The 13,429-nt window shown below is 35.7% G+C and overlaps 1 protein-coding gene across 1 annotated transcript; it reads left to right on the top strand.

Moving 5' to 3' along the window:
* Nucleotides 1–6,049: 6,049 nt before the first annotated feature.
* LOC132154304 (uncharacterized) lies at nt 6,050–12,497 on the top strand. The gene is made up of 5 exons (XM_059562855.1): nt 6,050–6,506; nt 7,596–7,892; nt 9,372–9,650; nt 11,177–11,343; nt 11,970–12,497. The coding sequence occupies exons 1-5, from the start codon at nt 6,443–6,445 to the stop codon at nt 12,012–12,014; spliced, it is 852 nt and encodes a 283-aa protein (XP_059418838.1). The 5' UTR covers nt 6,050–6,442; the 3' UTR covers nt 12,015–12,497.
* Nucleotides 12,498–13,429: the final 932 nt, after the last annotated feature.

Genomic DNA, 13,429 nt, shown 5'->3' with positions numbered 1-13,429 from the left:
TTTCACTGAAAACTGAAAAACAAACAAACAAAAAACAACCCTGCACACGTAACAGCAGCTTGCAAAGCTCCACAGGTTTCCACAGAACTAAAAAAAACACCATTCATAAAAATATATGATAAATATTAAATGTATAAAATTTGCATAACTTTGTATAACCTAACTAACATTTAGCAGTTTATCCTAAGACAAAAATAGAGATATATTCTCTGAAAAAAAGTTACAAGTAAATTTTTCTCGTTTTAAAGATGTTTTGATCGTTTTAATAGGAAAAATATTATTATTTTTTTTTTATAAAAAAAAATCAATGCTGTTGTGGTGTTTACAGAAGATGTGATAGGATTTCAAAAATCAAAATCATATCTAATTATTTCAGTCATTCAGATTGCTTTTTCAATCATAACACGTTAACAATATGGCTTGATTGTATTCAAAACAGGGCACTATCTTTTGACCCCACAATATTAAATTGTAACTTAGAATCCATTCTGGATCTTGCATAGAGAGTGTGTTTAGTAGCTTGCTGCATACTCAGTACCGTGTAGTCCTCGACTCAACAAAGCAAAGTGATTTTATAAGAAAATGGATCTGAATTTCTATATTTTCAGGTTGGAGAGTTTGATATTACATTTTTTTGCACCACCAATTAAATTGCTTTTAGAAACAATATACTGTTTCCTGTTCTCCAAGAAACAGGAAATAGTCGTGTTTCATTCCTTAATTTATCAGTATTTTGAACAAATAAGTGAATGATTCAATGGCTCACTAATAAAAACAGTCACTTAATTCATTGCTGCATGGATCAGTGTTTTTAACAAATTAGCTGAGTGAATGATTCAGTGACTAACTCCTAAATATAATAGAAAGGTTTACAGATTTGGAACCACTTGAGGGTGAGTAAATGACAGAAGTTTAATTTTTGCTTAAACTATCCTTTTATAAAATTAGGGTGAAAATAGAGAAATGTAATATATCTACATCACCTAAAATACCAAAAGAAGTACATAATTTTTCTGTTACTACATCAAGGAAATTTATTGTACATCATTTCATTTAACAAAGTTACACTCTTACTGTCTCCCCAGTCAAAAATGTCCAATGACTAGCCAAGGTGTGACTCTTTTTTAAAAGCTTAGTGGGGGTTAAGCATTATACAATGTAATCATGTTTTTTATTTTTATTAGTGTAGGTTACAGTTACAGTGTTACCACCAACACTAGTCAAACACAAATGGATTGGACTTACTTCATGGATGTCTTTGACAAGCACTGCCTGAGACCAAAAACACCACAGTGAGCTTTGTACATTACTCATTGACATTAGTTTGGCACAACTGTAGTGGCACTTCTAGGCAAAATGTTTTTCTTAAACCTGTGAGACGGCCATGATGTCACTGGTGTGAAGGTGGATGTCATGTCGACATCTCTCTGAGTAACTGACATCTACTGTCTCAGCAATGGACTGAAACCCAAAAAGCAGAGGCTCTATATCCTCCACGGGAGATGACACAGAGATATTGTTCAGAATAATACATGACATATACACTGTATTTGTAAGACAGAGCAACATTAGGACTGACTTGCCATGAGGAGAGGTGTGTTGTGTCCATCAGCAGGGTGCCTAGTTTATCATACAGGTTTCTGAGGAGCTCTGGGCCCAGCAGAGTATCGGAGATGTCAACCCTGAAAACCAATTAAACTGGCTTATTATTGCATTATGATACAAATGAAAAATAAGGATCTCAGTGAAATAAACACTTTTTAGAAGTGTGCATATGCTGGTCTTTTTAAGCAGCCTACCTTGTGATATTAATGCTGTTTTTAAGGGCACCAATAAACACACCCCTAATTTTAAAAATTTAACTTATATAATTCATCTCACACCATTGTCCATATATTGTACCTACAAACATACCACACATTGTACAAATAGTTGCACTGATGACTTACATATACTAAATACATTTGCCCAAACACATTTCAGTTATATGCTATAAACGTACTTTAAACAGCATGGCTGAAGAAAATATATTTTTTTAGTTTAAACCCTCAAATGCCAAAATATATTACAAAATATACTTTATGGGGCAAAATAGTTTGTAATTCTAAAAAAAAAAAAAGATATTAGATATTATATATTAGGGGCCCTATCATACACCCGGCCCAATGCGATGCAAGGCGCAGCGCAAGTGTGTTTGCTAGTTTCAGTCCGGCTCCGTTCGCATTTTCCTGTCCAGCGCCACGCCGTTTAATTAGCAAATGCATTTGCACTCATTTGTGCGCCAATGGGCATGCTCTAAAAAAGAGGTGTGTTCAGGCGCACTGCTGGCGCAATACTATTTTAAGGAGCTGAAAATAGACTGCGCCATAGACCAACTCAAACCTGGTCTAAAGTCTGGCGCAATTTTTTTTTTTTTGTTATTTAAAGAGCGTGTTAGTATAGGCGGGTCCACAATGCGATTACAATATTAGGGTATAGAATTAACTAAACCTACAGAATATATTTTATATATATTTTAAAGTCAATATATTGTGTGCACTTAAAATGGAAGGTAATGGGTCCAATTTAAGGAGAATTTGTGAAGCACGTACTTTAATAAGTGACTTACATTTATTATTCTGTTAAAACTTGCATTATTTGAGCTGTAGAGCTGTTTAAATTAAAGGTTAGTAAAATATTTTGACACTAAAATTATAAAAACAAGTATCCTGTTATGAATTGGGTGCATTCATTTCCATTATAAGCACCACACTGTTTTTGTTTTTATATATCTTTCTAAAGAAAATCTTTTTAAAGAAATTAATTTGACGGTAACCATCCAAGAGTATTTGATGTCATTATTTCAACTTGTTGATTATTGACCCTATTTATATCCTTCCTCCATTTGATTAGAGAATCCCTTAAAAATTAAAAAAGGAAATAAACAATTTAGCATTTTGAACTGTGCAGTAATATTTCTTCTTACTTAAAAATCTAGTTTAACCTGTAGGTCCTAAACTGCTCTTGGTCATCTGTGGACCACGTGGTGGAGTCCTCATCTCTGGGGAAACTGGCCTTCTGCAGCAGAACATCCACCAGCTGGAAGTACTCAGGTCTGTAGATTTGTAGATAGAGCGCCTGCTGCATCATATCTGCTCCAGTTGAGTCAACACAACACCATTTGGCATATAACTTGAGTGATTTTTCGGGGTGGACCTGTACCTGTAGGGTGTACCAGAATGTAAGCGTAAGTGAGCTGGACGTCTCATCCACAGGATAGTGTCCAGGTGTACCTGTGCAGTACATAATCATGCTCACTAGAGCCTGAAAGCCCTGCCAGTGATTCACCTGCTTCAGAAGAGTCCTGGGGAGTTGAGAGGGACAGTGAGAAGGAAAAAGGTTTCACCAAATGGACAAGGGCATTCGGATGATTAACTGGCCTTCATATAGACTCAGGCCATACGAGGTCACATAGACTGTTATTAAATGGAGATTAATGATGCATATAAGTCATTATGTCCAACCTTGTTATCAGGTGAACTTGTGATTGGTGCAATGGATCATGGGAAATGTAGTCCAGGGTGTACTGTGTAGTGTGAAAGTCTGTGTGGTGAATTAACGGCAGTTCAGTGACCGGATCATGACATTATGTATGTTTGTATTACATATTCAATTTTAATCCATTTAAATCATTTTAACATAAACTAATAAACATGACAAACTGTGAGGCATATTTGTCAGTAATACATAAATAAGACAGGTAAGATTTTTTGCACTTAAAAATCATGGCATAGTTTATTATTAACTATTTATGTTTTTTTATTTATTTATTTAAATAATCAAATTCAAAATGTATTTATTCGAATTGCTTAAATCTGTAAATCAGCATAAATCTTTCGTGAATCCATTGTGAAAACCACTAAATTTATTCAGTTAAAAAGTATGAACTTGGTTAAAATATGACAAGCTGTTAAACAAGCAATAATCAGTTAGTTAAAATGTATGAGAATGAAACAAATTTGAGGTTTTGTAGACATAAACCTATATTTAAACCTGGTTACTTTGTAATTAAAACATTCAGTTTGTTAGAAATATTGCCTTTTTCTTACATGTTTCATTTATGTATTACTGACAAATATACCTCATATTTATTAGTTTATGTTAAAACTGTTTCGTCCAAATGGATGGAAATTTCCTATGCAATTCAAATATATAAATCCTAAAATTTTGAGAAAACATTGCTTTGACAAGAGAAAGGAAATAATGCGATGCTCAGGGAAACAGACTGAACTATTTCTTATTTTAACTACATACTGCTGTGTCGTATCTCACCTCTGACAGTCAGGCTGTGAGATGATGCTGACGATAGTCTCTACAGCTGTGTCAAACAGCTCAGACTCCTTCAGCAGAGCAAAGCAAGCTTTTTTACTTTGTCTGGCTGGAGCAAAGCCCAGCAGAAATGCCAGGGTTGTGGTGATGCTTGGGCTTGTGTGAGCCACTTTTGGAGCACATTCCTCTTGTCCATATCAGGGTTATAGTAAAGCTGCAGAAGAGCCTACAGAACATTAAGAGACCAAAGATGGTTACTATTATAATTACACTACTTGTCAAAAGGTTGAAATCATTAAGAAAGAAGTAACTTGTACTCTCCAGTTTTTATAGTTTAAAAGAACAGTTTTAATTATAGTAAATAGTATAAATTAATGTTAAATATTAATATATTAAATTATTTTAATATATGGTATTTGAAATACGTAAGTATTATGATGTATTATAATTGTTGTTATGATTATTCATGAGTTGATATAACATATAAGTTTTTTTATAATGCATTATGCATTCATTATAATGCCTTAAGATTACCCTTATAATGTATTATAAATACGGGCTCCATAGAAAGTCTTACCAACTTTTCTTTAAATTATCATATTCAATAGCCAAATTCTTGATAAAACACTAGGATACATTATCTATAATGAACCAATCAAAGAATCACCACCAATCAGAGAATAAAAAAATAAAAAAAGGTCTTTCCCTATGCTATATATGCATATTTCTCAATAAATGTCAGATATATTGTTTCTCTCTCTCTCTTCCTTTAAAGGGATAGTTCACCCAAAACTGCAAATTCCCCCATGATTTTTTCACCCTCCGTAGATCCCTCCCTCTCATGAATGCCCGTATGACAGTTAATGGAAGCTAGAGATTACAGTTTATAAAGTTTTAGATATGGATATTTTTCTTACACAATTGCATCGATTCACTTCAGAAGGCCTGTATTTACCTACTTTTTTCTATTTTTCTTAATTGTTTCTTTGTTTTGTTTTTTCAGATATATTTTTTTACTGACTGATAAATATAATATATTTATTTCAACACGACTCAGATAATACAGTTTCATCTGCTTTTTTATTTTTCAATTTTACTCACACCTTACTGATATGTTTATTTTTATTTTTATTCTTATTATTCTTTAAATTATTTTAATAAGTTTATCTGGCCCAGTCAAAACCCAGTAAGCTAAAAATGATTAATTATTGTATAGAACAATAATAATAATAATAATTATATATATATATATATAAACTGATACAAGTGTGTCTGCAGTAAAAACAGTATTAGCATTGCTTTTTTATTATTATTTTTTTCTGGGGACTTTGTGTGTTATTACGATGTACAGTATGTTATTCTCATAAAATAAAATTAAAAAACATCAAATTTTTTACCTGATGTTTTGATGTTAAGTAGCCTATGTTCAGCGAACTACTATTTTGGACACTCAGACCCCAAATACACAAGGAACTGCAACAGTGAGAAACTAAATGATGACCAGTTGCTAGCAGCACCTAAAATATAGGCTACAAGTTCCTTTTAACGTTATATTTTATCAATTAGGTGAAATTATAGGGTTTTGTTATTAGTCACCGTTTGTCAAGTACTCTCAAATACAAATGGTCGAGTGACATGTTATTGTGCTGCTGTGAGTCAGTTTCATCCAGCATGTCACATCCTACTCTCCACTGTGAACTCCATGCTCTATCCTCACGAAGCTCCTTATGTCCTTTTCTCGTGTTCTGTGACAGGCAGTACTCAGTGGTAATGTGTGAGGGGGTGTTTTTGGAGTCTTGTCAGGTCCTGTGTGCTGCTGGGGGCAGATCTAACGGGATGGTCCACCGGCGCACACGCGGGTAGCAGCACTAAATATCATACGCCACACTTCATTCACTTCACTCTCAAATCACTCGGCTCCTTCACTTTCGATTCAAACGGTCTAATAGCCCGAGGCCTTTTGCTCTCTTTAGCTGTGGTTTAGACTGTAGACTGCGCTTAACCACACCCCACTGTCGAAGCCCAGAGCCCTCGGGATATTTTTAGCTCTGATGATGTCCGCTGTCATCTAACGGAAAGATCACAGAGCGAATCTGCACGGTGTGCGCGCGCTCGCTTGAGCGCTTTAACTATCATGAGGGCTCAAAGCGCTTTTATTATATGGACTGCGATGATTCTGCATTCGACTGTCATCAAAGGTAATCACGTGGCTTATGATTTTCTTGATTTTAGCATGAATACAGCAACAGGATTCTGTAATGTTACAGTAGGCTTTGTCTTGCTCTCGTGTGTTTTCTTTCTTTCTGATTATCTATAGTAACTTCTACGTCTTATTTGTTTGAAATTACATTGTTTAGTCTGTGGAACAAATGATGGGACAAAATCCAATCATCCATCCTTCTAGCCATCCTCTATCTATCTATCTATCTATCTATCTATCTATCTATCTATCTATCTATCTATCTATCTATCTATCTATCTATCTATCTATCTATCTATCTATCTATCTATCTATCTATCTATCTATCTATCTATCTACTCTTCTTTTGAAAAGTATGTCATCTTTGACAATTTACGTTACAATAGGGCAAAGATTGAAAGATTAAAATAGTAGCAATATATTTGGGAATAGAAACAAAAACCAGAAGTTGATCTGCAAAATATTTTAGTAACTGAAATATGTTTGGTCTCTAATTTGTATTTATTATATTCTTGAAGTGAGATCTCAGTTCTCAGTATTAATTTAATTAATAGTTGGATGCATAGGTTTATCCGGCACATTGATCTGGGTTCGAATCTGGCCTGTGTCTTCTGTCTGCTTAAACAAAAAATAGCCCCAAATTATTATTATTATTTTTTAAGTAATGCTTTGTTGTTCATATATCTAACCTAGTTTAACTTGCCACTAACTGATAGCTGAAAATAATGATATTTTCTTTTCCTGTCTTCTGAATTTCCCAAAACTTGTGTATTTGAGGACAATTCTCCATGTATCTGGTTTGTTTGTTCCTCTGCTCCTTCTTCACACATAAAGGTCACAACTGCTTTGTTCTGTGGATTCACAGTGTGACCATTAAACTAAACTGAACAGACCCGGTCTGGAACGCCCACGTAACCGATTCAGCCTGAGAACACAGCATTCTACCTGTAGCTTCACCCAAATCAAATAAACATATTTCATGACATATTAACTCCCCCCCCCATGCTAATTTAGTAATACATATGTAAATAAGAATGAACAGTCTGGAACTGTATGCTCATGCAGACACTTTCTACTTTTCCCCAAGGTCAGACCACGGACTCATCCCCAGAAGTGAGATCCCCTCTGAATGAAGATACTCCGAAAGATCACACGACTTCAGAAAGTGACATTTTGGAATCACGAGCCAGTACAGCTTATCAAAGCATCTCCTCTCCTTCAACGAATTTCTCAACTGACGAGGTCCCACCTACTGTTCCTTCTCCATCACAGTCATCCAGAGACGCTGTAGTGCACAGTGACACCTCTCCTTCATCAGCTATCTCACAGACCACCGAGCTACAAAATGTCACCACCCTCAACACGGACAAAGCCTCAGTACCAGGCAAGACTAATACAATTAAACCTAATCTAATTGCAAATGCTGTCTGCCATTAATCGGTCTAACTAAGGTCTGAAAACAAATTTGCCATCCATTGTGTTAAGGACAACAACATGCAAAAATGAATGGCTTATGGAGAGCTGAAAGAAGCAGTACTTTTTATACTGACAGTCTTAAAGATAAAACGAAAAACTCTACGCTGAGAAGAAATGGGTGTACAGTGTAAAAAAAAAATGTGCACTACGTTTTACAAGAAAAATTTGTTTAATTCAGTGTGTTACAGGCTGTTTCTTTTTAATAAATTGTGACATTTACTAGCAGTTTCTGAGTGAAAACTGGCTGCACCAATGGTTTTCAATTAGGATTTACTTTAAAACTATTTTTTACAAACATTTTCCCTAGTAAAATGTATGAATAAGTGCCTGAGTTTGAAATTTGGTTTGATTCTGACCTGTTTCTAAATGCTTCCATCAATTTCAGAATATTTAGCATTTGCCAATGTTAAATTGTTACAGATTGGCTTTATCATATCTGCCATACTGCTCTCTAGATGTTCCCATTGACATCAGCCATTGAAAAACAATATTTGTCAATGACATAAGGATGGTGGCATTGCTCTCATATTTGTGTAGACGTTGAACACGATACTTCAGATATCATGCCCTGACATTTGCATTTGCCTTCTAATGTTAGTGCTTTCATGTGGGTGTACATCATTTTGTTCCACTTTAAAGATAAAACACTGGGCTTAATGTGACTGAATCCAGACTGAACTCGTGAGACTCTCTGGCAGTGTTGCCAAGTCTGCAGTTTCCCTGTGGAATTGGATTACTTTAACACTGTTGCGGCGGGTTGTTTTCATGTCCGCCGTGCTATTTAGCCCCCAAAATACAAATTTTCCAGGGGTACCCCACCAAAAAATGTGTATTTTACCTCACTGGAATGTGATTTCTACCGGGGGATCCACCTCGAAACGTGATTGGACTAGTTTTGAGTATCGATTTGGTGGGTCTTGTTGTGCAAACCTGGCAACCCTGCTCTCTGGGAAAGTGCCACATTCCACCCACTTGATCAAATGTCTGTCCGTAAATAATGGCTGGTCGTGGGTGTAACATTTTGGAACACGACTGTGTTTGTAAATAATCCCTCGCTCATACTGTCATTTCACTGGAAACTCAGCTATATTTAGGGCAGTTGAATATCTACTTGCTGGATTACTGCACGTATGCCACATCTATCTATCTGCCTGTCTGTCTGTCCTCCTATAAAGTGCTAATTAGATTCAACTTTGATGTCAGTGTTAATATCGTGAACAAGTCAGCACTGCACACGCTCTTGTTTGCACCCTGGCATTGTGGCAGAGAGTTTTGCATAGACAAACACACTCACACTTTTGTTCTAATATGGTTCTTAAATCTTACTTTCCTCTCTTCTTTTGTTGTTCAAAGCTCGTCTCTCTATGCCTGTTTTTTTCTCCTGCAGGTTCTTCTGCTAGCAGCCTGTCAATTTCTTTTTTGAAGAGCACCGTTTTATATTCAGTAGCTTCCACAGCTCCTGCAACATCCATCAGTCCAAGTGAAGGACCTCAGACTGTCACTTTTTCAGCCAGCGGTGCGATCCAGACAACACAAACAGCTCCACCATTCACCACCACTTACCCTCAGACATCTCAGGTCGCCCAGACCAGCAGTTCAAAGGTCACTGGACCTGCTCCTTTGGAAGACCAGGATGAGTCTTCTGAACTGGATGTTGGGGATCAAGGTGTGTGGATGCAAATTATTTCCTGCCATTTATGTTAAAGGGGTAGTTCACCCAAAAATGAAAATTAGCCCATAAATTACTCACCCTCAAGTCATCCTAGGTGTATATGACTTTCTTATTTTAGACGAATCCAGTCGGAGTCCTATTAAAAATTGTCTTTGAGCTTTCAAGCTGTTTCATGGCACTCTGCAGGTGTTGCATCAGTCCAAAAGAAGTGAAATAAAAATCACCAATCCATTAAAAAAAGGTGTCTCACACAGCTCTGGAGGGGTGAACCAAGGCCTTCTGTAGTGAATCAATGCATTTTTGTAAGAAAAATATCCATGTTCAAAACCTAATAATCGCTTTAATGTAGCTTGCACTCACTGTTGTACATGGAAGCGGTTCCGGGCAGATGACGTTTGAGTTCGGCTTTCCACATAAAGGGATAATTCACCCCAAAATGAACATTCTTTCATCATTTGCTCATCATCCAAAAGACTTTCTCGTTCAGCCACAGAACACAAAATAATATATTTTTTATATTTTTCATCATTATCATGTCCCTTCATTTAAGGTCCATGCAAATGAAAATGTAAAGCTTCAAAAGGTCATTTTACAAGTAATCCATATCAATCAAGTGGTTTAATCCAAAGCTTCTGAAGAGGCAGTCAGTTTATGTGATGAAAAGGTTAGGGATGTCCTGATCAGTTTTTCTGTGCCACCAATCGAATCCGAGTCATTGAATATTGAGTATCTGCCGATATCAAGTCCCAATCCGATACTTGTATACACACACTGTATAGACATTGGTAGATGTTAACATGTTACATTGGTAGACGTTGTAAACAAACTGTATGGTAACATTTGTATGAATATAGGACTACTGAATATAGGACTACTGATATAAACCTCTTGCATTTTATATGAACAATAAGCAGAATAACTGCAACATAAAAGAAAAAGTGGAAAAGGTTAGAAAGCATGACGCTTGTGGTGTCTGAATCAAGACGCAACCCATAGCAATGCGTTCATTGGTTTTTGCTGTCATGTACACACATTTGAGCATCTTATTTTCCTTTTAATGGCAGCTGGCAAACCTACTGGAAGGTTCATATCGCCACCTACAGCACGACACAGGCATGACATCTGACCTAAAAATAAGGTTTAGGGGAGCCTATACCGATCAGTAAAAAAAAAAAAAAAAGCTTCATGGCCCGATCCTGATCCTTGAGATCAGCTCTGGACATCCCTAGAAAAAGATTTCATTTAGACTTTTGTATAAATGTTGATCAACGCACATAAATTACATCAAATAAGCTCAACTGTAGATGCCTAACAAGCACTTTTTTATTTTTGAGTGAACCTTTAAGTATGAAAGAGAGTAAATTTGATTGCGTTGTGTTTTTGTTCTTGGTGTCAAGGTCTAGTAAGCACAATGACATGATCATTACATTATTTTTCTGTACTGTACATCATGTTCCTTCAGTTTTATTGGTTCCTGTGGTAGTGATGATCAGTTTCCGCTCAATTAATCAATCTTCTAGAGTCAGGGAAGGTTCCCCACCGCCCTACATCGCCCCTGGACCCCCTGCTCGCAGCTCTGGTCACCATTTTCATTATCTGCACTGCCATGGTCTCAGCCGTCCTCTTCCTCAGGTTCCGTCGGCAAAGTGAGCATCCAGAATTCCACCGGCTTCAAGACCTTCCTATGGTGAGTCTTGCATTTGAGCAGCAAGTTGTGATACTTCAAATTGGGACAGTTTGTTTGTTATGCATCTGTTGTCCAGCAAAGTTGCATATTAAAAGCTTGTGATGTCTGACCAAAAAAAATAATATATATATATATTGTCACTATAATACATATTTTGTTATTTTTATTAGATAATAGTCAAGTAGAGAAACAAACAAAGTGGGAGAGTATACATACAATATGCATATGTATCTAATCTTATTGCTATGGACTTGTTAGATATTTGTAGATATTTATTTTTATATGAAATGGTAACACATTTCTCCAGTTTTGTAACATTACCTAAGGATAATAAATGCTGTAGAAGTATTGTTTGATTGCCAATTTAAGGTACTAATAAACGTAAATATTTTTGGTTCAGTCATTTTTTACAATTTTTTATTTTTTTGTAATAAAGTTCAGTGCTATTTTAATTGTAATATTATGTTTGTTCTCATTCATTATCCATTTTAAAAACTATTGTTATCGGCCAGTGTGGTCCTGCCTAGTTATCATTATTGGTAAAATCCACTATCGGTTGACCTCTAATTTCATGATAATGCTAAGTGCTGACCTCAAAAATAAAAACGTGATGTGCTTTTCTGCAGGATGATCTTCTAGAAGACACACCTTTGTCAAGATGCACCTATTAGCAACCAGGGCTGCACAATTAATCAAAATAAAAAAATAAAAAAATCACCATCTCGATTCATACATAAATGCGCTCTGATTTCTAAATTACAGCGATTCACTTGCATGTTTGTTCCTCCAATCAGATCACACTGCATTCACTTTTTTACTTTACAACAATCCAAGATGCTATCAATCAGACACATTGGTCACAATCACGCAGTGTAAAACAAAACACTTACAGATGAAAAATATCAGTTGTCAGAAGATAAAAGCGATATATTTGTCGTAGTATACTTTCAATGTTTAAGGGGATTTCCCGTGTCACTGCTGTTCAATGGGTTGCTTCAGTGCCATAGATCTCTATGAAGTGAAATATCAGCTTCAGCATTACTAAGGTGATGTGTTGCTTGTTGATTGAGCTTGTGAAGTGGTGATGTTCAATGATGACTCATTCATAAAGACAGTCCCTTGCTGCCACCTATTGCCGTAACAATGTAACAGCTTTCACCTTATGGGTTGCAATTATTTTCAGTTTAACATAGTTTCGTATGCTCTTTAAAAAGTTAAATTATCCTAATATGGAGAGTGTTTTGTGTGAGCTCAGTTTTTAAAATGTTCATTGTAAAATGAATATTTGCTGAGCTTATTTCTCAATTAAAACAACAATATACAACCTTACCGTAAATAATATTAATATCTTTGGTATTATTTTATATGTAAAAAAATGTTAACAGTGACAGTCAACAGAGAGCTTGCATATAACTTGTATAAAGTTTAAATTATTGTAATCAAGATGGGTTTTGGCTGATCATAATGACAAGAAATCGGTAGTCGATATCAGTTGCAAAAATCCGGATCAAAGCATCCCTACCTCAAACGTCACCACAAAATACAGTACGAGTTAGCCATGAAGGACAAGGGATCCACACCTCAAAATACCAGCCGCCAGACCACACAAAGCCAGGTGCTATTTATTAGCTGTTGTTGTTTTTTTCTTATCACATAAATATTATTGTTAACATTCTATTCAACTGCTTACAGATTTAAATATATTCACTTTTAAGGGTTCTAAAATGATTGTTTTCTTTCTTTCTTTCTTTCTTTTCTTTTGTTACTTTTAAGTCCAGCACTTTATTATAACTGGAAGTCCTGTGTAGACAACACTTTTATTTTTTTTTTTTTTTTTTTTTACACATTAAATGTTTTGGTTGATAAAATGAAAATCGTGTGAGGATTGTGATCTCAATTCCCATGGAGAAAAATCGTGCAGCCCTGTTAGCAAGAGTGAATTGCGCCATTTCATTATTTGATTCCTGAGGAAACCAGTTTTGTTATTGGTGCAAATCCCCTGAAAGATGTCTTTCTCAACTGATCTCTGATTATGGGTTATGGTGATTCTCAGGAGGCTGTGATGCTACATTGTGGTTATGTAATT

The sequence above is a fragment of the Carassius carassius genome, chromosome 12, assembly GCF_963082965.1.
Source record: "Carassius carassius chromosome 12, fCarCar2.1, whole genome shotgun sequence".
Taxonomy (NCBI): domain Eukaryota; kingdom Metazoa; phylum Chordata; class Actinopteri; order Cypriniformes; family Cyprinidae; genus Carassius; species Carassius carassius.
Note: the sequence above shows the minus strand (reverse complement) of the source record. Positions and strands in the feature narration are given on the sequence as shown.

What these genes read in the sequence shown, in the direction of transcription:
- LOC132154304 (XM_059562855.1), top strand. Translation starts at nt 6,443, where the DNA reads ATGAGGGCTCAAAGCGCTTTTATTATATGGACTGCGATGATTCTGCAT. An exon ending in GGACAAAGCCTCAGTACCAG is followed by an intron (nt 7,893 to 9,371) that starts GCAAGACTAATA and finishes TTTCTCCTGCAG; the next exon opens with GTTCTTCTGCTAGCAGCCTG. An exon ending in GGCTTCAAGACCTTCCTATG is followed by an intron (nt 11,344 to 11,969) that starts GTGAGTCTTGCA and finishes GCTTTTCTGCAG; the next exon opens with GATGATCTTCTAGAAGACAC.